General features: G+C 68.2%; 5 protein-coding genes across 6 annotated transcripts; 1 reads left to right on the top strand and 4 right to left on the bottom strand.

Annotated features, from left to right (window-relative positions):
* Positions 1-28: 28 nt before the first annotated feature.
* Positions 29-1,107, top strand: RIIAD1 (regulatory subunit of type II PKA R-subunit domain containing 1). Its single transcript, XM_037411913.1, has 3 exons — positions 29-80; positions 634-710; positions 857-1,107. Exons 1-3 carry the CDS (start codon positions 45-47, stop codon positions 1,077-1,079), a joined length of 336 nt encoding a protein of 111 aa, XP_037267810.1. The 5' UTR covers positions 29-44; the 3' UTR covers positions 1,080-1,107.
* MRPL9 (mitochondrial ribosomal protein L9) lies at positions 774-4,754 on the bottom strand. Its single transcript, XM_037411899.1, has 7 exons — positions 4,637-4,754; positions 3,960-4,119; positions 3,498-3,622; positions 3,054-3,104; positions 2,685-2,786; positions 2,203-2,286; positions 774-1,470 (listed from the first exon to the last, which is right to left on the bottom strand). Exons 1-7 carry the CDS (start codon positions 4,715-4,717, stop codon positions 1,339-1,341), a joined length of 735 nt encoding a protein of 244 aa, XP_037267796.1. The 5' UTR covers positions 4,718-4,754; the 3' UTR covers positions 774-1,338.
* Positions 4,755-5,176: 422 nt separating this feature from the next.
* TDRKH (tudor and KH domain containing) lies at positions 5,177-9,448 on the bottom strand. Its single transcript, XM_037411843.1, has 13 exons — positions 9,338-9,448; positions 8,918-9,053; positions 8,519-8,625; positions 8,217-8,406; positions 7,873-8,012; positions 7,516-7,801; positions 6,995-7,161; positions 6,726-6,898; positions 6,416-6,480; positions 6,179-6,330; positions 5,937-6,056; positions 5,719-5,815; positions 5,177-5,487 (listed from the first exon to the last, which is right to left on the bottom strand). The coding sequence occupies exons 2-13, from the start codon at positions 9,039-9,041 to the stop codon at positions 5,432-5,434; spliced, it is 1,677 nt and encodes a 558-aa protein (XP_037267740.1). The 5' UTR covers positions 9,042-9,053; positions 9,338-9,448; the 3' UTR covers positions 5,177-5,431.
* A 539-nt stretch (positions 9,449-9,987) lies between these two features.
* On the bottom strand, positions 9,988-17,556 carry RORC (RAR related orphan receptor C). Its single transcript, XM_037411862.1, has 10 exons — positions 17,529-17,556; positions 13,957-14,042; positions 13,504-13,645; positions 12,851-13,219; positions 12,489-12,610; positions 12,238-12,370; positions 11,632-11,739; positions 11,449-11,559; positions 10,751-10,860; positions 9,988-10,607 (listed from the first exon to the last, which is right to left on the bottom strand). The coding sequence occupies exons 1-10, from the start codon at positions 17,554-17,556 to the stop codon at positions 10,449-10,451; spliced, it is 1,368 nt and encodes a 455-aa protein (XP_037267759.1). The 3' UTR covers positions 9,988-10,448.
* Positions 17,557-21,440: 3,884 nt separating this feature from the next.
* On the bottom strand, positions 21,441-24,219 carry S100A10 (S100 calcium binding protein A10). 2 transcript variants are annotated; one of them, XM_037411917.1, is made up of 3 exons: positions 24,130-24,219; positions 22,107-22,246; positions 21,441-21,803 (listed from the first exon to the last, which is right to left on the bottom strand). In XM_037411917.1, the coding sequence occupies exons 2-3, from the start codon at positions 22,236-22,238 to the stop codon at positions 21,642-21,644; spliced, it is 294 nt and encodes a 97-aa protein (XP_037267814.1). In that variant the 5' UTR covers positions 22,239-22,246; positions 24,130-24,219; the 3' UTR covers positions 21,441-21,641. The 2 variants fall into 2 exon arrangements, with proteins under 2 accessions (XP_037267814.1, XP_037267813.1); XM_037411916.1 differs by lacking the exon at positions 24,130-24,219 and adding an exon at positions 23,438-23,602.
* Positions 24,220-24,425: the final 206 nt, after the last annotated feature.

The following is a 24,425-nucleotide window of genomic DNA, read 5'->3' as shown; positions in this document are numbered from 1 at the left end:
CCCCGCCGTTGTCATGGCGACGGCCCGCGACGGGCGCAGCCAAGATGGCGTCGCCGCAACCGCCACGGCGGCCCGCGCAGGTGCCGGGGGGGGGGGGGGGGGGGGGGCGGGGGGGTAGCACCACACGGGCTGGGCCCACGCACCCGGCAGAGCCCTCCACACGGGGTGGGGGCGGGGCGGTGACCCCCCCCGGGGAGTGTCCGGGTGACACCCCACAGGCTGCGGGCTGGACACGGGGGGGGCTCCGGGTGACACCCCACAGGCTGGGGGGGGGGCACAGGGGGGCTCCGGGTGACACCCCACAGGCTGGGGGGACGCACAGGGGGGCTCCGGGTGACACCCCACAGGCTGGGGGGACACACAGGGGGGCTCCGGGTGACACCCCACAGGCTGGGGGGGGACACACAGGGGGGCTCCGGGTGACACCCCACAGGCTGGGGGGGGGGCACAGGGGGGCTCCGGGTGACACCCCACAGGCTGGGGGGGGACACACAGGGGGGCTCCGGGTGACACCCCACAGGCTGGGGGGGACGCACAGGGGGGCTGCGGGTGACACCCCACAGGCTGGGGGGACACGGGGGGGGGGGGGGGGCTCCAGGGCCACCCCACAGGTGACACTCCCCCCCCCCTCAGGCCACACTCCGGCTGAGCAGTGAGAGGTACCTGCGGGCCCAGCCCACCCTCCGGCCGCTGCTGGGGGGCTTCCTCAGGTGAGACCCCCCCCCCCGGCACAGCACCACACCACCTCCGTGAGCAGGAAACAAAAACACCCATTTTCCATTGCGGGGAGCCACACCAAAACAGCCTCTATTCCTCCCAAACCCTGTGTGCCCCCCCCCCCCATCCCCCCTTCCAGGGAGCTGCTGCGCCAGCGGCCGGACGATGTCCTGGAGTTCGCCACCGGTGAGTGGGGGGCACTGAGGGGGCCCCACGGCACGGGGGGGGGAACCCACTCACCCCTCTGTGCGCCCCCCACAGCGTACTTCAGCCAGCCGGGGCTGCCGGGCCGGATCCAGGAGGAGCTGAGAGGTGGGCAGCGGGGGTGGGGCACGGGGTCTCACCCTGACAACAGGCAATAAGACCCACCCCCCACCCGCTGCTGCCCCCTCCCCGCCGGTGCTCGTGGGGGACAGCAGCAGGTGGCAGGGGGCCGGGGGGGCTGCGCCGGAGCATCCCACATCCCAGCCGGCCCCCCCAAGCTCCAAACCACGCCGAGCCCTCTATTCGGTGACAGACCGGGCTCCCCCCACCAAGCTGCACCCCGCTGTCCCCCCGGCACCCACTGGAACCAAAGCGGGGTGCTGGGGGGGTGCCGGGGGGTGGCAGCGGCCCCCCCACTCAGAGGAACTCCTCCTTCCGTGCTGCCAGCTGGGCCTGCTGCTGCGCCAGCCAGTGCTTGTAGCGCTTGGTCTTGGGCCGCAGGAACTTCACCACCGACATCGGCACCCGGACGGTCTCCAACCCATTCACCTGTGGCACAGCACCGGGGGGGTCACAGCTGGGGAACGCCCCCCACGTCCCCCTCTGCACCGCCCTGGCACCCCCCACCCCCCCCCCCCCCAAGGAGCGGCTGCTGTGCTCCAGCTTGTGGCCGCTCCCGCACGTCTCCCCGCACGCTGTGCCCAACCAGAGCTTCATCCCCAAATCCCGGGGGGACCCCAGCTTGGGAGGCAGGAGGGAAGCCAGAGGGAAGGGGGGGCCCTTGCCCCTTCCCTTCCCCGCCTGCTGCAGGAGTTCAGCGCAGCAGGGGAAGCGGGAGCCTCCGCCAAGGCACCCGGCAGCGGTGACACGGATTCGGAGCTGCGGCAGGCGGCTTCGGAGCCAGCTCTGCTCCCTGGAGGGCCGGGAAGGACAAAAGATGAATGGCGACGGGCGAGGAGATGCTCTCATCTATCTAGGTCGTGGGGATGGGGGGGGGGGTTTGCTGTTTTTTTCTGGTTTTCTGTTGGGGTTTTTTTGTGTGTGGTTTGTTTTTTTTTTTAAATAAAGTCTTTCTGCTCCTCACACCCTGCGCCAGAGAATGGGCACCACCAGTTTGGCTCCGTGTTTCTCTGTCACGGGCACGTGGGCATAGACCGCCAGCGCTGGCTGCCCGTGGGAGGAGGGGATGGGTTGTGTGGGGTGCCGAGAAGGGGAATGGGAGGCACGGGGGGGCACAGAGCTGGGAACACAGAGTTGGGGACCGAAGGGCCACTCGCTCACCGTCACATCGCACCAGTACTCGCCCCACCTGGTGATGGGCTCCTCCGGCAGCTTCAGCGCGTAGGGAGGCACGAAAACCCGCAGCTGAGAAACAAAACAAGGCCCCGGGAGTGAAGGCCGGGGAGCAAGGGCAGCTCGCAGCGAGCTCCCCGGCTCCTGCCAGCGCTGGCCTGGCGTGTGCTGTGGGAGCCACCACAGCCTCATCCCCCGATTTATCATCTTCCTTTCTTAATCCCTTTAAGGTTTTAAACCCTGCGCTGAGCCGCTTGCGGCACGTGCCCCCGCGCCTCAAACCAGCCACGATGCGCCGCTGGCTCTGCAAACCCCAGCAAAATCCCTTCGGGGACATCCCCCACCCCCAGATTTGGGCCCCCACAACCAACTCCTGCAGCTCCGCTCGCACATGGCAGCTCCCAGCACCGCCAAAGAGCTCCCAGCCGGTGCGGAGCCAGTTCCAGGCAACGCTGACAAGAACCACTCACGTTTTTGAGGAAGTGGCGAGCCACGATTTCGTTGCTCAGCTCCCACTTGACGTTGTTTTTCATGCCCACCTCGAGGCGGCAGCTCTTGAGGAACTTGATGGTCTGTGAAGGTGGGGAGGAAGGTGTCAGGGAGCAGAGGGGAGAGCACCACGCTCTCAACGCTCCGGCTGGGAAGTCAGTGAGGTCCCGAGGGGCACGGGCAGGTGAGCAGTGGGGTGCCGGGGGTGCAGGGCTGCCCGCATGGGTAGGCAGCTGCCTGCTCGAGCCGCAGTGGGAGGGAGACGGATCCCACCTCTGGCTTTGCACTTGCCAGGACTCACAGATTTCCCTGGAACAACTTCACAGACTCCCTGGAGCCCCTCCGCTCACCTTCTCACCGCTCTGGGTTTGGAGCATCTCCAGTTTCCCTTCCTGGTGCAACTGCAAGGAAAAGAGGATTGAGGAGAACAAATGAAAGGAAAGCTCGGCAACGCTGCGTGCTGGGCAGCCCTGCTGGCATGCTGCCGGGGCAAAGGCGGCTCCACGGAATCCCAGAGGGCTCGCCCATTGTCACAACCCCTGTGGCGTCTGTGAAGAAATTTATTAATGAGCAGGGCGCATCACAGCACTGCGTTTCTAAGGCGATCAGCAGATCTCACCCCACAAAACCACAAACGCGTGGGTAGAGGGAGGCACGGACGATCCCAGAGAGCAACCAACCCTCTTAAACCAAAATCCCCACTCCTTCTTTAAGTTCTCCTTGTTTCAAAGCACAGATGGATGGGCTAAAAGTGCCCCAGCCAAGCTGGGAGCAGCCCCTTCACGCTGACTCACATTCTTCTCCTCCTCAAACATCTTCCTGTTCTCCGGCGACGCATAGACGGCCAGCCCTTGGGGCAGCAGCTTGTTACGACCCAGGAATTTCTTCACACTGACCACGTCTCCCCGCTTCCCCAAACCTGCAAGGAGAGGAGCGAGAGGTGACATTAGTGAGGCGCATGCTGGACAAGTGCCAGCCCCACAGCAGCTTTGAGGCTCCATCTGAAGAAAGTTTAAGAAAAAAAGAGCCAAAACACCACAGTGTTATGGATTCCAGGGCCCTGCAGCCCTAAATCACCCCACAGCCCAAGGGGTGAATCCCTGCTGCTACCATATCGTTGGAAACAGGGCCTAAGGGCGAGAACCCTGCCGCTCCTCTGCGCAGACAGGGCAAAACTGGACAGAAACCAAATAAACTCTTGTGACCGGCACGCGGCTCTGCTGCAGGAAGGCAGACACCCACGAAAAGGAACGTACCCTCCACGGCCTGGGTGAGGATCAGCTCCATCTCCTTCTTGGGCAGGTGCTTGGTGTCCTCCACCAGCCTGTAGATGCGGTGCCGCCGGGGGTGCAGGCGCGGCTGCTGCCCCTCTTTGCTGAGCGGGACCTGCCACCACCGCTCCACCACCACCGTCCCCTGGCCCGGGAGGCAGGGATGAGCCAGGGCCGAGCAGCTCCGGAGCTTCCCGGCCGTGAGCCCGACTCCACGCTGGGCAGGAGCGACCAAGGCGAGGGGAGACTTCCCCCCGCTACTGCAAACTTGGCGGCCACCCCAGCTGTCCCCACCCGGCACCAGAGCCACCCCTCCTGCTGGACGAGGGGGCTGCCCCCTCCAAAACCTCCCCGGGTAACCCCCAGCCCCCCCGCCGCCCCCCCGTGTTTTATTAAGCGCTCCCTACACCCATGAATCCTACACCCCCCGCCACCCCCCGCTCCAGACACCCATCGCCCCTGTGCGGCCCCCCTGCTCCTCAGCCCCCCGCTCCCCGCACCGGCACCCCCGCACCCCCCAGACCCCTCGATACCCCCCCACTCCCCTCACCGACGCTCCCGTACTCCCCAGGGCCCCAAGCGCGTACCCAGGTACCCGGACAGCCCCGGCAGCCCCCCGCAGAAGCCCCCAAGGCCCCCGGTGCCCCCCCCCCGGCCCTCACCCGGCTGTGGCTGAGGCTCAGGGCCCGGCTCGCCGCCCACACCAGGCGGCCGCAGCCCCCCGCCGCCCCCCGGCCCAACATGGCCGCCCCCGCCGCGCTCCCGGCGGCGCCCGAGGACCCCGCGGCCGAGGACCCCGCGGGGCTGCCCACAGCGCGCCTGCGCCCTGCACCGGGCTGCCCGCGGCGCGCCGGGCCCCAGCGCGCACCGGAGGCTGCCCCGCGGCGCGCCCGCCCCAGCCCGCCCGGCAGGGAGCCCGGCAGCCCCCCCGGCGGGCAGCCCCCCCGGCGGGCGGCCCCGACCCCGCGCCCCGGGCTGTGTACCCAGCACGGGAGCGACCCCGAGCCGGTGACTCCCTCCCCCGCGCCGAGCTGGGGTTTTCCCCCGGTCCCAGCGCTCCCCCGACTGGTCCCAGTTCACTGGCCAGCCCCCACTGCTTCCCCGTGGGAGCACAGGGGTAACGCCCCCCGGGGCTGGGGGGGTCCCTGGGGAGCATGGCGGGGGGGCTCTCAGGAAACCAGGGCACGGAACCGACAGGGAGCTCCAAAACCTTCCATTTTATTGAACCGGGACACCAACGTGGTTCCTGCCCCTCGCCACGAAACTGGGCTGGGGCGAAAACAATCCAACTGCAACCAGAGGGAGCCAGCTACCGGGAGCGCGGCCAGCCGGGAACTCCCGGAGAGAAGAGATACAACCGGCAGCAGCAGCCGTGCCATGCGTCCACGAGCAGAGACCCCTGTCTTCCCACTCTGCCCTCCCATGGGTCTCTGCCCGGACAATCGTGCTCACCGGTGTCACCGGGAGCTCCTCTCCATCACGCCGCTATTCTCGCCGCTGCCGGAGGCACCGTCTGCATGGAGCAGGGGGTCAGTGCCCGGTTTGGGGGACACCATCCCACCCCGGGGAGCCTCACAGCCTCCGGGCAGCGGTGCAGTGCCAGAGGGAACTGACAGCTCCACGCCACGGGGGCCAAAAGGGGTGCGAGACCCCCCAGAGGCCCCGGACCAGGTGTTACCAGCGTAACCAGGTGCATTCCCACCCGGCACCTCCTCTGGCACAAGGGGTCCGTGCCCAGGCTTACTGGAAAGGCTGACGCAGGACAGGGTCAGGGGCGTCTCGCCGGGACTTTTCCGGGACTCCGACAGGAGGCTTTCGAGGGAGATGCAGGTGACGCTGTCCTGTACCGGGAAGAGCCGGATTAACCGTCCCCAGCGCACCATTCGGGGATCCAGGGCTGGCTCCCTCCAGGGAAGCTGGGTGGGAGAACAAGCCATGCTCTCCGGTCCCGTGTCTGCTCACCGGCGTCTCGGCCGCAGCCTCCTGTGCTGGCTGTGAGGGGATGTCCTCCGCCACCTCTTCCTCCTGGGGACAGGGGACGGCATAGCCCAGCCGCACCAGCTCTGCTCCCACATCCAGGTTCTGCATGGAAACGAGATGGGGCCGGAGAAGCCGGCAGCTCAGGAGAGCCGGACAGGTGGGGAAGCGCCAAGGAGGGGGCTGGGGCACCTCTGAAGGAGGCAGGGAAAGCGACAGGAGCTCACCTCTCCATGGTGGACAGCGTAGAGCCTGACATTCGGCCAGGTGCCGAGCCCAGACTGGACGTAACTGGAAAGCTTTGCCACCACAGGTTTCCACGTGGCACAGTGGGTGAGCCGGTCGAACTCATCCAGGGCTGCTTCTGCCCAGCCATCTCCTGCAGGAGACGGGCCACTGGGTGAGCTGGGTGCCAGCCGTGGGGAAGGGGCACAGCCAAATGCGGACCCCCTCCCTGGACTCACCAGCAGGCATGATCCCAGCCAGGCTGCACTCGATGGCCTGGAAGGGAAGGCTCAGGAAGTCGCTCCTGGCAGGGAGAGAAAACCACAATGATGTCACGCCGCCAGCCCGCCTCAGCCGCAATCCCGGCTCCTCGGGGCTTTCCGCAGCGCTTTACACCACAACCACTTCACAAAACACCAAAGGGCCTCACCGAATTCCTCTGGTGCCACAGCTGTGAGCCCTACCGCAGCCATGCTGCCAGCTTCCCCGGGAAACATTAAACCACAGCCCCACTGTCCCCCCGAAACCACCAGCAATAGCCACGCTCACCGCAGGGCTCGCAGCGCCTCGCAGGGGGCCTCCCCGTTGTCCCCAAAATCCACATAGTAAAGGTCAAAGTTGCCGTTCTCCAGAGTGCCCAGGACGCGGGCCCGGTACCAGTCTCTGCCATCCATGTAGGGAGCAGCCACAATGTCCCCTGCTTGGACAGCCGGGAGCTCTGCCTGGGGAGGGGGGGACAGGGCAGGTGACATCCCTGGGATAACGGGAACCCACCGGGGGTGGGGGGAACACGAGGCTGGTGCCCCGTGGGGTCTCACCACACGGTCACTGCTCTGGTAGTACTGCCGCATCTCGGTGGTCAGCTTGTCCAGCTGCAGGCTGCGGTGGCCGATGATCTGGATCCAGAAGTGGTTGGGGTTTTCAGCGGCCGAGACATAAACTTCCAGGTATTCATCAGCGTGGAAGCTGAAGTCAGGGCTGGGAACTAGGGGAGAGGGGTGGTGAGAGCCAGGCAGGGCAGCCGCGGGGGCCCCCAGTCTCCCACAGAGATGGGGAGAATGCGAGACAAGTCGAGAGCAGAAACCAACCCGCAGAGACGCATCTCGGACCATTCACAGGGTAGACGACCCCCGTGAGAGCCCAGGAGGCAGCTAAGCTGGCCTCGGCTCCAGCCACAGAGCAGGGACAGAGGGACCAAGGCCAGGGGACACACCCGCAGGCAGCCCGGGGTGAGCCAGTACCATTCAGGTGGCTCCCGACGCTCTGCAGGCTGAGCAAATATGCTCCCCGGCGCAGTTTTCCGGTTGCACCCAGGGGACGACGCAAACGCTTCTCTTACTCTCAAATTTTGGCACTGCTGCGTCAGGCCCTGCCACCAGCTCCTGCAGCTCCTTGCTCTCATCCTTCAGCTTCTCTGCCTCCTCGAAGGGAGCCTGGCCCAGGAGGGAGGTTTCACCCCAGGACAAGCCCTCATCCTCTTCCGTGTGCTCTGGCACCCTGGGTGGGAGCGGCTCCTGCTCCCGACGGATGCCCAGGGGCTGCTTGCGCTGGCACCGCATCACTGTCGACTGTGCCAGCTCCTTGTGGAAAGCATTGTCTTCCATCAGCTTCTCCATGATGAGTTTCTTGCGGGGAAAGAGAAGAGCATTGGGCTCGGGGGCCGAGCCATCCCCCAGTCCCTCTGCCTCCCGCTCACCTTGGCAGCTGCCACCTCCTTCCGCGTCCCCAAGAGTTGGATGACCCTGACTGGGGCCAGGCCGGTGTCGGCCTCACGTTCACAGAGCACCTTGGCACCCGACCTGTGGCAGATGCCCCGCACAGTCTCACCACCCCGGCCTGTGGGAGACAGAGCCCCGGGAAACTGAGGCAGAGCAGACTCAGAGCAGGAGCCAGCCTCCGTCCCAGAACCAGAGCAGCTTTCCTGCCCCGACACACTCGCACCATTGGGCCTTTGGACAGCAATTTGCCACCGCAGGCACTGACCGGGTAAATCTGTGACACCGCCCACCACCCCTGCCTCCCCAGGGTGGGCAGAGGTACCGATAATCCTGCCAACGGCTCTCTGGGGCACGCAGAGCTGCTCCGACACCGGGGTGCTCTCTGCCACGATCTGGTGGATGGCGGCTTTTGCCTGGCAGACTTGGCTGGGGGAGCCCGAGATCAGCAGCGCCGTCTCCTCATTCTCATCCTCTCCCTCCACATCGATGTAAGCCCCTGTCTCTTGGCTCAGCTGCGGGAACAGGGCAGGGGGACAGCCCCCAGCTGCCACTTACTGGGGCTCCCAGTAAACTCGGCCTTTCCCCGTCATCCCCACAAGCCAGGTGGCCTCTGGCATCGCTCACCTTTTTGATGGTGGCTCCCTTCCGGCCGATGATGGATTTCACAGCCGCCCGGGGGACTCGCATCTCGATTTCCAGTTCCTCATCTCCCACGAAGACCAGCCGCTCCTCTGAGGGAAAGCAGCGGAGCGATGGCAGTGGCCCCCCACAGCCCCAGCCACCCGCGCAGGGCGAGCGAAACCCTCGGGGGGCTACATACAGCACAAGGGGAATTCAAAGCGGATAAAGCTACTCCAACAGCCTCTCCAGCCCCAGGGAAGGGGCCCACAGCAGCTCTGAAAATCCCAGGGGTGTTCCCGAGCGCCTGGGGAAGGCGAGGGGAGGGTGGGTGCGTGGGAGGCGGCTGAACACTCAAGCCCACGCGTGAGGGGGCGCGAAGGGCACGGGGGCTGCGGTACCCACCACGGCTCTCCCGGTACCGGCGGTACAGGATGTAGAGGACGGCGGCACCGGCCGGGACCCCCAGGACCACCGCAACCTTCTGCAGGGTCGTCAGGTGGCTCCAGTAGCCCCGCTCCGCCGCCATCTTCCCCGCGGCCTGAGGACGGAGAGGTTTCACCGGGAGCCTCCCCCCACCAGGCCCCTGCGTGAGGCGGGGGGGGGCCCAGGCCGCGGCCCCCCAGCCCCGAGGCACCCTCCGCCGCCTCAGCCCGGCTCCCAGCCGCCGCAGGAGGCTCGGCCAGCCGCCGAGCAGGCGCCCAGGCTCAGCCCCGGCCCCGCCGGAACAGGCCGCGGCTCCCGGCGCCCCGGGACAGAAGCCGCGGCGGCGGGTGGGCGCTGACCCCCGCGGTCGCACCGCCTCCCGGGGCGGCCTCAAGCTACCTGGGAAGCCCGGTCGCAGCGGCGCAGCCCCCGGGCCCCAGCGCCCGGCGGGTCCGGCTCTCGGTGTCGGTCTCGGTGCCGCCCCGGTTCCCCCCAGGCCCGCCGCCCCCCGCGCCCAGCGCCGCCGGCCCCGCCCCTCCCGCCGCGCTCCAATCGTAGCGCCGCCCCTCCCCGCCCCACCAATCACCACCCGCGGGCGGTGGCCAATCGCCGGGTTGCCTCCACGGGAGGGGGCGGGAGGAGAGGGGTGAGGGGGCGGGGCATAGCTCCGGCCTGGGAATAAAGAGACTAATCCGCGCCGCGCGGCGGCCGGCTGGAGCCAGTCAGCGAGCAGCGGAGGGGCTCGAGCCTGCCCCGAGCGGTGAGTGACGGGCGGGGGGGGCTCCGCCCCGCCGCACAATGCCCCGCGTGGGCCCGGAATCCCCGGGACACCCGGCACGGAGCCCACGGACGCGCCGTCCCCAGCAATGCCTTTATTCGCCTCGGTACAGCCGTCCCGCCGCTCGCCCCCGCCGCCCCACCGTCGCGCGGCGCACGCGTGGCTGCCTGGGCCGTGGGGGGGCCCGGGGATGGGGGCGGGGCCACGGGCTGGGGTGGGGGGCGCCCCCGCGTGACGGGGCACCCACGTGGGATGGCGTGTCACCGTGCAATGAAGGCCACTGGGTAACAGACCCTCCTGGGGGGACAGAGCCGGGTGACGGAGCATCACTGGATGACGGGGTGCCACCGGGTGATGGATCCTCCATGGGTGACAGACCATCACTGGGTGACAGACTGTCAGCAGGTAACAAAACCCCACTGGGTGACAGACCATCACCAGGTGACAAAATCCCACCAGGTGACAAGAACGTCACCAGGTGATGGATCCTCCATGGGTGACAGACCGTCACTGGGTGATGGGGTGTCACCGGCTGATGGATCTTCCATGGGTGACGGAGCATCAGTGGGTGACAGACCATCACCAGGTGACTAGATCTTGCCAGGTGACAGACCATCACTGGGTGTTGGGGTGTCACCGGGTGATGGATCCCCACGGGTGCCAGGGCCCCTCGGGGTGCGGGTGCCGGCCCGGCCGCGGCAGCACCCCGGTGCGGGGGTCCCAGGCAGGGGCTCAGCGGGCAGCACCGGGGGTCTCGGCCTCGCCAGCGAAGAGCTCGCGGTAGAGCGGCGGGAAGGCGACGTGCAGCGCGGCGGGGCACAGGCGGCGGAAGGCCTGGAGCTGCTCCACGTGCTGCGAGCACAGCGCCCGCAGGTGCCCGGCCGGCGGCAGCTGCCCGGGGACACAGGCCGTCACACGCCTGCTGGGCGATGCCACGTGCTGCACACGTGGGGGGCCGCGCGCGAGGCACCCACCCACCCTGTCCCTCGCTGTGCCCCCCACCCCCATCCCCCGCCGCGCCCCCCGTGCCGCACCCTGGCCAGCAGCCCCTCGCGGCGTGTGCGGCGCAGCAGCAGGCGGAAGGCGACGTCCAGGCGTCCCTGCAGCCGTGCCACCTTCGCCGGCTCCTGCAGCCACGGGCGGCCTCGGGACAGGGACAGGGGAGGGTGACGTGGGGACGGGGGAGATGGGGGTGGCATGGGGATGGGTCTGGGTTGGGCTTGGGGACAGGGGTAGCACTGGCATGGGGACGGGGACTGTGTGGGGACAGGGATGGGGAAGCAACAGGACAGGGACGGAATATAATGAAGACAGGGATGGGATGGAGATGGGGACGGGGACAGGGATGGGATGGGATTGTCATGGGGACAGGGATGGCGGTGGACAAGGATGGGGACAGGAATGGGGACAGAGGCAGGACTGGGATGGGATGTGGACAGGGATGGGGGGGCATCGGCACGGGGACAGGGATGGGGATGGACAAGGATGGAGACAGACAGGACAGGGATGGGGTGGGATTGGCCTGGGGACAGGGTGGGAACCACACCGGGACAGGTCCAGGAACAGGGCCAGGGAGCAGGGCAGGAGAGGCTCAGGGTGGGGACACCACGGGGACAGGGTGGGGGACAGCAGAGGCCGGCTCAGGACACCCCAGCACCCAGCACCCATTTTAGGACGAAACGCCAGGGGTTTGGGCAGACCCTCGCTGGGGCTGGGGGGGAGGGGGGCTCACTGGCGTTGATGAGGACGAGGGCGCTGAAGAAGGCCACCTCGCTCTCCGAGACGTGCAGAGCGCAGAGGCTCTGGGCGAAATCGAAGATGGAGCCGATGAGCTCGTGGCAGCCTGGGGGGAGTCCTCGTCACCACGTGTCCCCCCCACACCCCCCGTGTGTCCCCCCCCCGTCCCCAGCCCTACCCAGGGATCGGAAGAGCTCGGTGCTGGCGTACTTGCCCTCGAAGAAGACAGTCCGGTTGTCGGAGTTGAAGGCTCGGCACATGCGCACCAGCACCACCTCCATGGCACCTGCCACCGCCCGGCAGCGGGACGGGGACGGTGGCACCGGGGACGCAGGGGCCCACGGTGCCACTGCTGCAGGTTGGGTCGGTGCCCCCGCAGCACCAGCCCTGGGGTTTGTCACCTCCCCGGTGGGGTTGGGGTGGCCCTTGGGGACTGTCATCTCCCAGGTGGGACCCGTGGGACTGTCACCTCCCTGATGGGACCAGAGCGTCCCATGGCCTGGGGACACCGGGGCGGGGGAGATGGGGCAGCAGGGACTGTGGGGCTGGGGACGTGGTGGCCCTGGGGCTGGGGACAAGGGGACACAGTGGACCCGGGGCTGGGAACAGGGGACAAGATGAGCCGAAGTCTGGGGACAGGGGGACATGGTGGCCCCAGGGCTGAGGACAAGGGGACATGGTGGCCCTGGGGAGGAGGACAAAGGAATGAGAGGAGCCCAGGGCAGAGGACAAGGGGGGCATGGTGGCCCTGCGGCTGGGGACAGGGGACGTGGTGGCCCCGTACCCGCTTTGAGGAGGACGATCTGGTCGTTCTGGCAGAGGTCCATGAAGCCACGCAGGCGTTTGGCGAACTCCACCACGTACTGGATGGCCTCGGTGATGCGCCCGGCACAGCACTGCCACATCTCCTCCATCGACTGTGGGACCGGCCGTCACCCCCGCCACCCCCAGAAGGTCCCCATGGCTCCGCATCGGAACCCCCAGCATCGTCGGGGTGCCCTGGGGACACCCCTGTCCTCTCCCCGGTGGCCTCACCTTCTTCTGGTAGGCGCAGACCTCCTCGCGGGAGAAGATGTCCCAGCGCCGGAGCTGCAGGTCCTCGGCACGGAGCTGGCACGTCTCCCGGTACGACTTGAGGACATTCTGGGTGAGGTGCTCTGCAGGGGACAGGGGCTTGGGGATGGGGCAGGCAGCCCCTCCCGCATCCCCCATGGGCAAGGTCCCACCGCCATCCAGCACCCATGGGTGGTGGAGCCCAGCCCTGCTATCCAGCACCCATGGGTGATGGAGCCCATTCCCACCACCATCCAGCACCCATGGGTGATGGAGCCAGGTCCCACCACTGAGCACCCATGGGTGACAGACCCAGACCCCACACATGGCACCCAGTGACTCACCGATCTCCAGGCCGGAGGATGTGGGTGACTCCAGGAGGCTGCTGACATCGGGGTGGGGGTAGAAGTCAGGGTCGTCCCTGTCCCCCTCCCCGTCCCTGTCCTTGTCCGGGCTCTGCTCGGCCCCCTCTGGCCGCCCCAGCTCTGCCTCCACCATGGGACCAGCCCGGCCATCCGTGGCACCGTGACGGGTGCCGGGGCACCCCGGGGTGCTGGCAGGGGTCAGCGGGTGGCCCCGGCGCCCCATCACCTCTGGGGGGCTGGCAGCCGCCCCCTCAGCCGCCCGCTCCTGCTGCCGCTGCTCCAGCTGCTGCTGAACCTCGGCGTGCAGCCGCTCCCGCTGCTTCTTGGACATGCGGCCGAACTTGACGGCTGCGGGGCGAGACGGCGGGACACACGTGCCACACACGTGCCACACGTGCTAGCACCAGTCCGGCTCCCCACCACCCACATAGCTGCGGCCATGGGGCTTTCTGCCCCCCGAGCCCACCGCGGCAGCCCCCCACAGTCCCTCCCGGGGACACGGTGGCCCCCCGAGACGCCCCCTGCTCCCTGTGTGTCCCCTGGCGTGGCAGCCACAGCCCCCACGGGTGGGAGCGGGGCTGTGCTGGGGTGCACCCTGTGTGGGGAGGGGCCTGCGGGCGGTGGGCACCCACCGTCGCGGGACATGCCGAGGCGCAGGCACTTCTGCAGGCGGCAGTGCTGGCAGCGGTTGCGGCTGGCCCGGTCGATGGGGCAGTTCTGCTGGCGGCTGCAAGCGTAGCTCAGGCTGCTCTGCTGGCTGCGCCGGAAAAATCCCTGCACTGGGGGTCACCGCCATGCCGGCGCTCCCTGGCACTCACCGGAACCCCCCAGCACCCCCCGGTGCTCCCTGGCACCCACCCGAACCCACCGGCACCCCTTGGTACCCACCGGCACCCACCCGTGCCCACGAGCATCCCTTGGTACCCACCAGCGCCCACCAGCACCCATCAGCACCCCCTGGCGCTCCCTGGCACCCACCAGTGCCCTCCCCAGCACACCCCAGCACCCACCAGTGCCCCCCTGGCACTCCCCAGCACCCATCGGCACCCACTGGCACCCACTGGACCCCCTGTGCTGCTGCCCACCTTGCAGCCCTCGCAGGTGATGACGCCGTAGTGGATCCCCGAGGATTTGTCCCCACAGATCTTGCAGGGGATCACCTCGATGTGGGCTGTGGGGGGAGGGGCGGCTTGGGCACCCACCTGGGGTTCAGTGGGGGCTCACAGTCCCCCCGGGCCCATGTGGCACCCACAGGACCGGCCATGCTGCCTGCAGCCTGGTGTGGCACCCATGGGACCAGGTGTCCCCTATGGCCTCCTGCGTCCCCTCTGCCTTCACATGGCACATGCAGGCCCGTGCGCCCTGGTGGGCTCTGCTCACACGTCCCCCGTGGGACACTGTCCCCTCGGTGGGCTCTGCTCACACGTCCCCCGTGGGAGACTGTCCCCGATGGCCTCACGTGGCACCACACGGGCCCATGTGGCCGCTGTGGGCTGACGTGTCCCCTGTGAGGTCCCGTCCCCCACGAGCCCACACGTCACCCTGCGGGCTCCCGTGTCCCCACTGGGCTCCCACGTCACCCCACGAGCCCCGCGGGACAGCGTGTGCCACCCACACTCTCACCAGGACCCCACGAGCTCCTGTGTCCCCTGCAGGCACCGGCGTCCCCCATGGACCCACACGTCACCCAGGGGCTCGTGTGCCCCCAGGGGCTCACCCGGTCCCTATGGATTTACATGTCCCTCGTGGGCCCCCGTGGCACCCCGTGGGCTCCAACGTCCCCACAGGGCTGGGTGCCCCCCAGGAGCCGTGGGTGCCCCCCGGGTGTCCCCCCGTGGCCGCCACGTGGGTTGGGCCCCACCAGGCACCGGGGCTGCCGAAACCACAGCGGCAGCGAGCACCGGCAAAGCCACAACTGGGACACGGCCCCACCTTGCAGGAAGGCGCCCGCTGCACCGGCACAGCCCAGCATGGCACCGGCATGGCCCTGGCATGACACCGGTGCAGACCAGCATGGCACCAGCACAGCCCGGCACAGCACCATCATGGCTCTGGCATGACACCAGTGCAGCCCAGCATGGGACTGGTGCAGCCTGACTCAGCACAAGTACAGCCCAGCACAGCACTGGCACAGCCCGGCATGGCACCAGCATGGCCCTGGCATAACACCAGTGCAGCCCGGCACAGCACCCGTGTGGCCCTGGCATGACACCAGTGCAGCCCAGCACAGCACTGGTGCAGCGCAGCATGGCACTGGTGCAGCCTGGCACAGCACCAGTACAGCCTGGCACAGCACCAGTACAGTTCAGCATGGCACTGGTGCAGCCCAGCATGGCACCGGTGTGGTCCTGGCATGACACCAGTACAGCCTGACATGGCATCGGTACAGCCCAGCATGGCACCAGTACAGCCCAGCATGGCACCAGTACAGCCCAGCATAGCACCAGCACAGCACCGCTGCACCCTGGGTGGGCCAGGGACCATGGGGTGCAGTCACAGGGATGGGAGCACCAGAGCGGTGAGAGTGGGGGACACCGGGGGTGGGGAATGGCTGAGCACAGGGGGACACCAGAGCCAGGGGGAGACACCGGAGCTGGGGGGACACCGGAGCTGGGGGGACACCGGAGCTGGGGGGACACCGGAGCTGGGGGGCCAGGGCAGCAGAGGGACACCAGAGCAGGGGGACGGTGTGGGGGGGACACTACAGCCAGGGTGACCCCAGCCCCGGAGCTGCCCCACAGCCCCCCAGAGACACGTCCCACCCCCCCACTTGTCACCCCCCTCCCTGTGCACGCACATGCACATCCGTGCGCTGTTCCATGTGCTTGTGCACACTCAGATGCACCTGAGCCAGCTCCTGCCTGCTCGGAAGCGCTTGCACACTCACACCCATGGATGGGCACGCTTGTGCACATGCGCATGTGGTCATTCAAGCACAGGGATGCCTGGGGGGCTGATTGCACGCTTGGGCATGCTTGGGCACGTGTGGGTACACGCACACACCCGCAGCCGCACATTTGGGCACACCTGCCTGTGCTTGTGCACATTTGCAAAGTGTTGTGCAAAGCTGTGAACGCTCGCGCTTGCCCATGCTGGCTGCTGCACGCTTGCCCATGCTTGCGCACATTCACGCCTTCTTGCACACGGTCACAATCGCTAGTGCACACCCTTGTGAGCTTGCACACGCTAGTGCACACCTGCGCCTGCTCACGCACGCTCAAGGGTCTCGCACGAGCTGGTGCATGTCTGCCGGAGCTCCTGCGTGGCCTCGCACCCTCGCCTGTCTGCCCGCAGCTGCTGCATCAGGTGTGCACACGCGTGCACACGCGTGCCCACGCCCGCACACCTCTTCCTCTAGGGGCCAAATTCGCTTTGTCGGCTTTTTCCACCCGCCCCAGTTGTGGGGCCCGGCGGCCGCCCGCGCATCCGGCGGCCGGGCACCGGGGACCCCCGCAGTGGCGGCCGGGGGGGGGGGGGGCCGGGAATTCGGCGCTTTGAGTCACCCCCGGCCCCGGCACCCACATTAGTCAACGGTGCCGGCGCCGGCGGCTGCCAGGAAGCACCGGTTTCGGTGCTGGTGCTGCTCCTGCCGGGAACCGGTGGCAAGAGGTCGCCGAGGTCTTGCCTGGCCCCACGCCTCCCCGCCGGCACCCGCCGCTCCCACGGCACCTGCCAGCACCACCGGCACCCGCCAGCACCACCAGCGCTATGGGTACCCACCAGTACCTGTCATCTCCACCAACATCCACCAGCACCCACCAGCACCCATCATCCCCACCAGCACCCCACTAGCACCCACCGGCACCCATCATCCCCACTAGCACCCACCAGCACCCATCATCCCCATCAGCACTCACCAGCACCAAGAGCACCCACCAGCACCCACCTGCCCCACAAGCCCCAGGGACACCCACTGATACCCATCATCCCCACCAGCACCCATCATGCCCACCAGCATCCCTCAGCACCCACCAGCATCCCTCAGCACGCACCAGCTCCACCAGTACCCACCAGCACCCATCATTCCCATCAGCACCCATCATCTCCACCAGCATCCCTCAGCACCCACCAGCATCCCTCAGCACACACCAGCTCCACCAGTACCCACCAGCACCCATCATCTCCACCAGCATCCCTCAGCAAGCACCAGCTGCACCAGCGCCCACCAGTAGCCACCAGCCCCACAGGGACCTGGAGGCACCCACCAGCCCCCCCAGCACCCCACAGGGACCCACCAGCCCCAGGGCACCCATGGGCCCCCACCAGCCCCATGGGCACCAGCCCCGGGGACACCCACTGGCACCCTCAGCCCCCCCAGAACCCACAGGGATCTCCTGGCACCCATCGGCACCCACCATCCCCAGGGTGGGGGCACAGCCTGGCACTCCCAACCCTCCTGGCACAGTGTCATGGCAAAACACGCCACGCCACGGGCTGACACGTCACGGCACAGGCCAACATGCCATGACGCAGAGGGGAAGGAGGGGACCCCAGCCACAGCACCCAAGGGTGCTGGCACCCCTGTCTCCGTTTCCCCAGTGCCAAAGTGGGGGGGTTGCGGGGAAGGGGGGGGGGGGGGGCGGCACTGGAGTGGGGCCACCTGTGTGTCCCTGTCTGTGTCCCCGTCTGTGTCCCCATCGGTGTCACCTGCGCCAGCCCTTCGCAGCTGCCAGCCCCCACCACATCTGAGCGCCAGCACCCAGCCCGCAGGTGCGCGGGGGCACCCATGGGTGCTGGGGGGCACCCGCACCCCCTGCCACGGGCGCTTGCAACCACAGGTGCAGACACGGGGGTGGGAAACGGGGCTGCCCAGCACTGCGGCACTGCCGAGACACACAGCAACATGCAATAACACGTATGCATGCCCTGCAACATGCAGGCACATCACACTGCAAGCACAGCCACCTGGAGCCGTGTACAACACCTGCACATGCTGCACCACCCTGCGACATGGGCGCATACACCATAACATGTGTGCATGTGCTGCTACAGACCATAACACACGTATACATGCAGCAACATGCTGTAACATGTGTGCATGCATAGCAACCCACCGTGACATGCATGCACAGACCCTGTAGATTGTGCAGATGCAGTTACAGAGCCGTCATTACACGTGTACCCCAAAACATGCCTGCACACACCACAACACACGTGGCTGTGCTGGAACATGTGCCAACACACCTGTGTGAGCTGTACAACATGTGTGATGCTGCACCATGCTGACACACGCAGCCCCTGTGCCCCAGCAGCTCCCAGTGCTCTCTCTCTCACACACACACACGTGTGGGCAATCTCGTGTGCAGTCACACACGTGTCCACATACCTCTGTGTGCTCTCACGGGTGTGCACGGGTACAGTTGCACACGCGCCTGCCTGCACCCTGCCTTGGCACCCACACACATGCACACACACGGACCAACATGCTCACACACACATGCACATGCACCCAGCCGTGCCCACACATGTGCACACACACACGCACACCCGTGTGCTCCCACACCTTTACACATCCACCTGCTTGCATGTGCACCCGTGCCCACACACAGCCCTGTCCCCCCACATCCCCGCACACACACACACGCATCCCCTGCTTGCACACACGCATGGATCCTCCTGAGCACCCCTGCCCTTGCACACCCACTCCTGCCTGCTCCCCCTGCTTGCACGCCTGCTCCACACACCACCTCACCCTTGCACATGCACACACACTCCTACAGGCTCCTACACGCCTGCACGCACACGCGTCTGCTCTCACGAGCTTCCACTGACCGCACACGCACACTCGTGTGCTCCCATGGCCTTGCACACACGTGTGCACACCCCAGCGCACTTCCATGGCCTTGCACACACGTGTGCACACCCCAGCGCACTTCCATGGCCTTGCACACACGCATGCACACCCCAGCATGTTCCCAGCTGCACGCATACCCACTCCCACGTGTGCACACATCTGCTCTCACATGCTCCTACACTCTTGCACGCTCCCACACGTGTGTGCATAGCACACGGGCACTCCCGCCAGCTCCCACCCTTGCACACACATGTGCCCCCTCCCACCCTCTGCCACGCGCAGCCCCCACTGCCCTGGCCATCCCAGGCAGCCCCCCGCCAGCTCCCCCCCTTGCACACGTACGTGCCCCCCACGAGCCCCCGTGCCGGGCCCTACCTCGCATGGCGGCGGCGGCGGCGCGGGTGGCGCGGGCGAGCGTTATAAGGGCGCCTGGGCCCCCCCGGCATCCTGCCCCCCCCCCCGGCATCCTGCCCCCCCGGCCCCACGCACTGGAAATTTCCAACTTTCCACAGCGCAGCTGGGGGGGAAACTGAGGCACGGAGGGGTAGCGCAAGGAGTGGGGTGGCCGGGGGTGCCCCCCCCGACCCCCTGACCCTGGTGAGGTGCAGTGGGGGTCTGGGCGGGCACTGTCACCCTCATCCCCAACCCCCAAGGGGGCTCCAGTACCCCCAGGCCCTGCAGGACCCTGACATTCCCAGCTGTGGGGTGCAGCCATGGGACCCCGACGTGCCCGGGTGTGGGGTGCTGCTGTGGGACCCCCCGGCACCCTGATGTGCCCACCTTTGGGCACAGCTGTGGGACCCCCCAGCACCCTGGTGTGCCCACCTTTGGGGCGCAGCAGTGTCACATCGACACATCCACCTCTGAGGTGCAGCCGTGGGACCCCGTGGGACCCCAGTGTGCCCACCTTTGGGCACAACCGCAGGACCCCGAGGTGCCCGGGTGCGGGGCACAGCTGTGGTCCCCCCGCCCCAGGTGCCATTGGGGGTTTGGGCGCTGCCAGGCCAGGGGCAAACCTGACCCCCCCGCTGTGGCCACTCGGGTGCAGGGGTCCCCAGGTCCCCCTGCCCGGCCCTGCGCCCCCAGTGTCCCTTGTGACCCCCCCCCGTGTCCAGTGTGTCCCATGTCCCCCCACAGTGTCCCTTGCCCCCGGCCCCCAGCTGCCCCCAAGGAGGCGCCTGGCCCCACCCCGGCCCCGCTGTTGTAATGGTGTGACACCCGGTCACTGCGGTCACAGGTGACATCACACCCACTCTCGGGGGGGGGGGGGGTGTCAGTGATGATGTCACACCTGGTCGCTGCTGCTGGGCAGTGATGTCACACGCTGTCACCGGCCCTGGCGGTGATGTCGCACCCTGTCAGTGCCGCCAGGCTGGAAGCCAGCAGTGACATCACCCCAGCAGTGACGTCACCCCAACAGTGACGTCACCCCAACAGTGGCGGCACTTACAACAGTGACGTCATCACAGGAGTGACGTCATCACAGCAGTGATGTCACTCCCAGCCGAGGGTGGGACAGTGACATCACTCCTGACGCCCCCACCCTGGGACCCCAGCAGGGTCAAGGACAGGGGGACCAGAGGTCAGTCCGCTCCCGACGCCCGGCCCAGGAGCGCCCCCCGACCCCCACAACCCCCGCCCCCCGCTGCCGCGAGGCCCGGGCGCCGCCAGGGGGCAGTGCGGCCACCGCGGCCACTCTCACGTCACCGCCGGGGCGGGGCCTCCGCGGACCCCCATGGACCCCCTACAGCCCCCATGGACCCCCTACAGCCCCTATGACCCCCTACAGCCCCGCCGGACCCCCTAGAGCCATGCGGACCCCGCCCCGTGCGGCCCTATACAGCCCCACCGGCCACCCCCGCGGGTCGATGCTACCCCCTATAGCCCCTACACACCCATAGGCAGCTTCACACACCCCTACACAGCCCCTATGGCCCCCCTATAGATACGGATACCCCCCTACAGACCCCCCCACAGCTCTATAAAGCCCCGTACAGCATCTATACGCCCCTATGCAGCCCTGCGCAGCCCCTACAGATGCCCTGTATGCCCCTATGCCACCCCATACAGCCCCTATAGGCCCCCATATGTCTCCTGTGGTCCCCCATACGGCCCCTACACACCCCTATGCAGCCCCGTACAGCCCTGATGTCCCCGTGCAGCTCTGCGGCCCTATAGCCACCTCACGCGTACGTATATAGCCCTGCGAGGACACCTACACGTGCCTATACAGCCCTCTGCAGGCCTTACGCCACCCCGCCCGCCCCGTATGGCTGCTTGCGGCACTCGCAGGTCACCTATACATCAACGTACACCCCTGCAGGGGTCCTATGGGCCTCCACACCCTATAGACCTCTGTACAGCCCTATACCCCAACGTACCCTATAGACCTCCGTACAGACTCCTATACCCCCCCGGGGGCTGCTGCAGGCCCCTCTACAGCCCTGGGCGGCCCCTATAGGAGCCCAGTGCCCTCCCTATACAGCCCCCCCAGCAGCTCTGGATGCCCCCAGCCCCCCTATGGCCCCACCCACCCCTACACCCCCCTACACCCAGTTGGGGGACCCACCTCACCCACCAGCGGCAGCGTTAGGCAGCTTGAGGGGGCTGGGATCACCCCATGGGCAGGGCTCGGGTGGGCAGGGGGCTGGGGACCCCAGGGGGCTGGGGACCCTGGGGTGACCCCAAGGTGACCATGGTGGGGCTGGGAACCCCAGGGTGACAGGAACCTTGGAGTAACCGCAGGGGGCTGGGGACCCCCAGGAACGAGACAGCTCCAGCGTTAATACAAAACACCTTTATTGGGGTGGGGGGCAGCAGGGAGTGGCAGGGCAGCGACCATGGGTGTCAGAGCAGCACCCAGGGCAGGGGTAGCACCCACGGGTGGGAGCAGCACCCATAGGGAGGCAGCAGCACCCACGGGTGGGGGAGCAGCACCCGCGGGGGGGGGGGGGGCAGCACCCACGGGTGCTGCTCTCACTTCCTGCCCTTCTGCTTCATGTGCAGGACAAAGTAGTCGTTGCAGGCGATGGTGAGCCCGGCCACCAGCGAGAAGAAGCCCTGGAAGCCCACCTTGCCGTCCCGGCACTGGTCCAGGTCCTTCATGATCTTGTCCAGGGCCATCGGGTCCTGCTGGTTCTGCGGCACAGCCCCCGCCTCAGCACCCCGCGCCGGGGGGGCTAGGGGTGACCCCGGGGTGCTGGGGAGCCCGATCCCGGGGTGCTATAGTGCGTGCTCCCAATCCTGGGGTGCTATAGCGCGCGATGCTGGGGCGCTATGGGGTGTGATCCCAGGGTGCTGGGGGGCCCAGTCCCGTGGTTCTATAGGGTGTGACCCTGGGGTGTATAGGGCCCGATCCTGGGGTGCTGGGGGGCCCAATTCCCGGTGCTATAGCGCCCAATCCCGGGGCGCCGGGGGGCCCGAGACCCGACCCCACCTCACCTCCAGGAAGCCGGGGAACTCCTTCTCCATCAGCGCCCGCAGGTCCTCCTTGCCCAGGTGGTTCTTGTCACCCGCGTACTTGTGGAAGGTGAACATGAGGGTCTCCATGGCGTGCTCCATCTGGGACGGCATGGTGGGGGCTGCGGGGGCACACACAGCTCAGGCCCGCCGTGCCCGCGGGCTGAGGCTGGCACCGCTCATCCCATGTGTGAGCGGTTTTCCAGCCACCAGGAATGACTCAGCTCCAGCTGCAGCCGCGGGTGGGGCTGGGGGACACACACACACACACACACATGTCCCGCAGGCGTGTCCCGTGTGTGTCGCCCCCCCCCCCCCGGCTATGGGGTGCCCTAGGGAACCCCAGTGAGTCACGGGGGGGCATTGCGCAAAGCCCCCGGTCCCCGCCCGCGGCGGAGCACGCCCTGCCTCAGTTTCCCCGTGTGTGTGTGGGGTCACAGGGGGGGCAGCCCCATAGCAGGCTCCCCCCCACCAGGGGTTACCCCCCCCCCCCAATTGCTGGAGGGAGGGGTGCTGGGGCCTGGCAATGATGGAGGGTGATGGCAGCATGGGGACACGCCTGCCCCCCCTCCCCTCGATGTTTCCCCCAAGGGCTCTGGTTGGGGGGTTTTGGGGGGGGGGGGTTGGGGGGAGTTGGGGGGGGGGGGCGGTGCCACACCCTGGCGCAGCCACTCGCCGCCGAAACAGGAACTGGCTCAGCCTGTGGCTTCGCCTCCCAAAAACTGGGGGGACCCCGAGGGGGGTGGCAGAGCTGCCCCCCCCTCCTATTCAGCACCGGGATCACCAGCAGCCCTGCCCCAGCACCCCAGCCTGCACTTTGCCCCTCCCCCTCCCGGCAGGATGCGGCCCCCCAAGGCACAGGGGCATCTCTGGGGGAGACACATATCCCCCCCAACGTTCCAGGGGTGCTAAGGAGGGGGGAGCAGGACATGGGGAGGGGACAGGGGCCCCCATGACAGGGACATGGCCCCGGGGCCCCCTCCCTGGCGGTGCAGGGCTGCGCTCCCCCCCGGGGGGGCAGGAGGGGTGTACCCCTAACGGGAGGGGCAGGAGCGGGGTCCTCCACGCAGGGGGGATGCCTGGGGGAGCCCCCCTCTAAATGAGGAGTGCAGGATGAGCCCCCCACAAAAACGGGTGCGGGACACCCTGCAGGGTGGTGTCTCGGGGGGGAGCGGGGCAGCCTGGGGGTCCCCGGGGGGGTCAGGACGGGGGATCCCCGGGGGGGGGCTGGCAGCCCGGGGGATGCCCCGGGGGGTGGGGGGGGCAGCCCGGGGGATCCCCGGGGGGTGGGGGGGGCAGCCCGGGGTACTCACGGCGCGGTGCGCAGCGGGCAGCGGCGGGGCGGGCAGTGGCGGGGCGCGGCGCCGCCCGGGATAGGCACGGCGGGGGCGGGCCGGGGGGGCTCGGGGGGGCCGGGGCGGCCCCGCTGACTCACCCGCTCCCGCCCGGCCGCGTTAACCCCTTCCCTCCGCCGGCTGTCCCGCCCTGCCCCCCCGGACCCCCCGCCCGGACCACCCGGGATCCCGCCCTGCCCCCCCCCCCCCCCACCCCCGTGACACCCCGGACCCCCGTCCTGTCCCACCGGGACCCCCATTCTCACCTACGGGATCCTCCCCGGGACCCCCCCGGATCCCCGCACCTCCCCCTCCCCCGCACTCCACCCTGCCGCCAGCTCGGCGCGTGCCGGCTAATTACAGACTAATTGGGTGCCGCGACCGGGCCCCCCCCGCCCCAGTCCCCTACTCCAAAGCGGTGCAGAGAAGGAGGGCGGCGGGGACCCCCACCACCCATGGGGTCCTCCACCGGGTGCCTCTTCCTGGGGAGGGACCCCCCCGGACCCCCCTCCCCGTCCCCAGGGGACGCCCTCAGCCCCTCCAACCGACCCCCGCCAAGCACCTCCCCTTCCTCATGGCCCCTCCAAGAATCCCCAGGGCCCCCCAGAATCAAGACACCCCCCCCCCCCTCAGCCCCAGGAAGACCCCAAGGCCCCCCCGCAGCACCGCGCCCTCTTCCTGTCACTTTGCCCACAGCCAAGATGGCGGCGCCCCTCATGGCCCGCAATCGGCGCGAAGCCGCGGGGGACGGACCCCGCCTGCCCTCTCACAAGATGGCGGCCGCGGCCCCACGTCTCCTAAGGGCGTGGCGGCCTTGCCAGCTTGCCCTCAGCCAACATGGCGTCCGCTCGCCCACGCTCCCGAGGGGCGCTGAAGCCGGCGGCCGGTGACCCGGATGAGCCCGCCCCGCTGCCCTCACACAAGAAGGCGCCGCGGTGCCCGGCTTTCCCAATAGGAGTGAAGGTGG

The sequence above is a fragment of the Falco rusticolus genome, chromosome 19 (genome assembly GCF_015220075.1).
Source record: "Falco rusticolus isolate bFalRus1 chromosome 19, bFalRus1.pri, whole genome shotgun sequence".
In the NCBI taxonomy this organism is placed as follows: domain Eukaryota; kingdom Metazoa; phylum Chordata; class Aves; order Falconiformes; family Falconidae; genus Falco; species Falco rusticolus.
The sequence above is the reverse complement of the archived record's forward strand: the minus strand, read 5'-3'. Positions and strand labels throughout refer to the sequence as shown.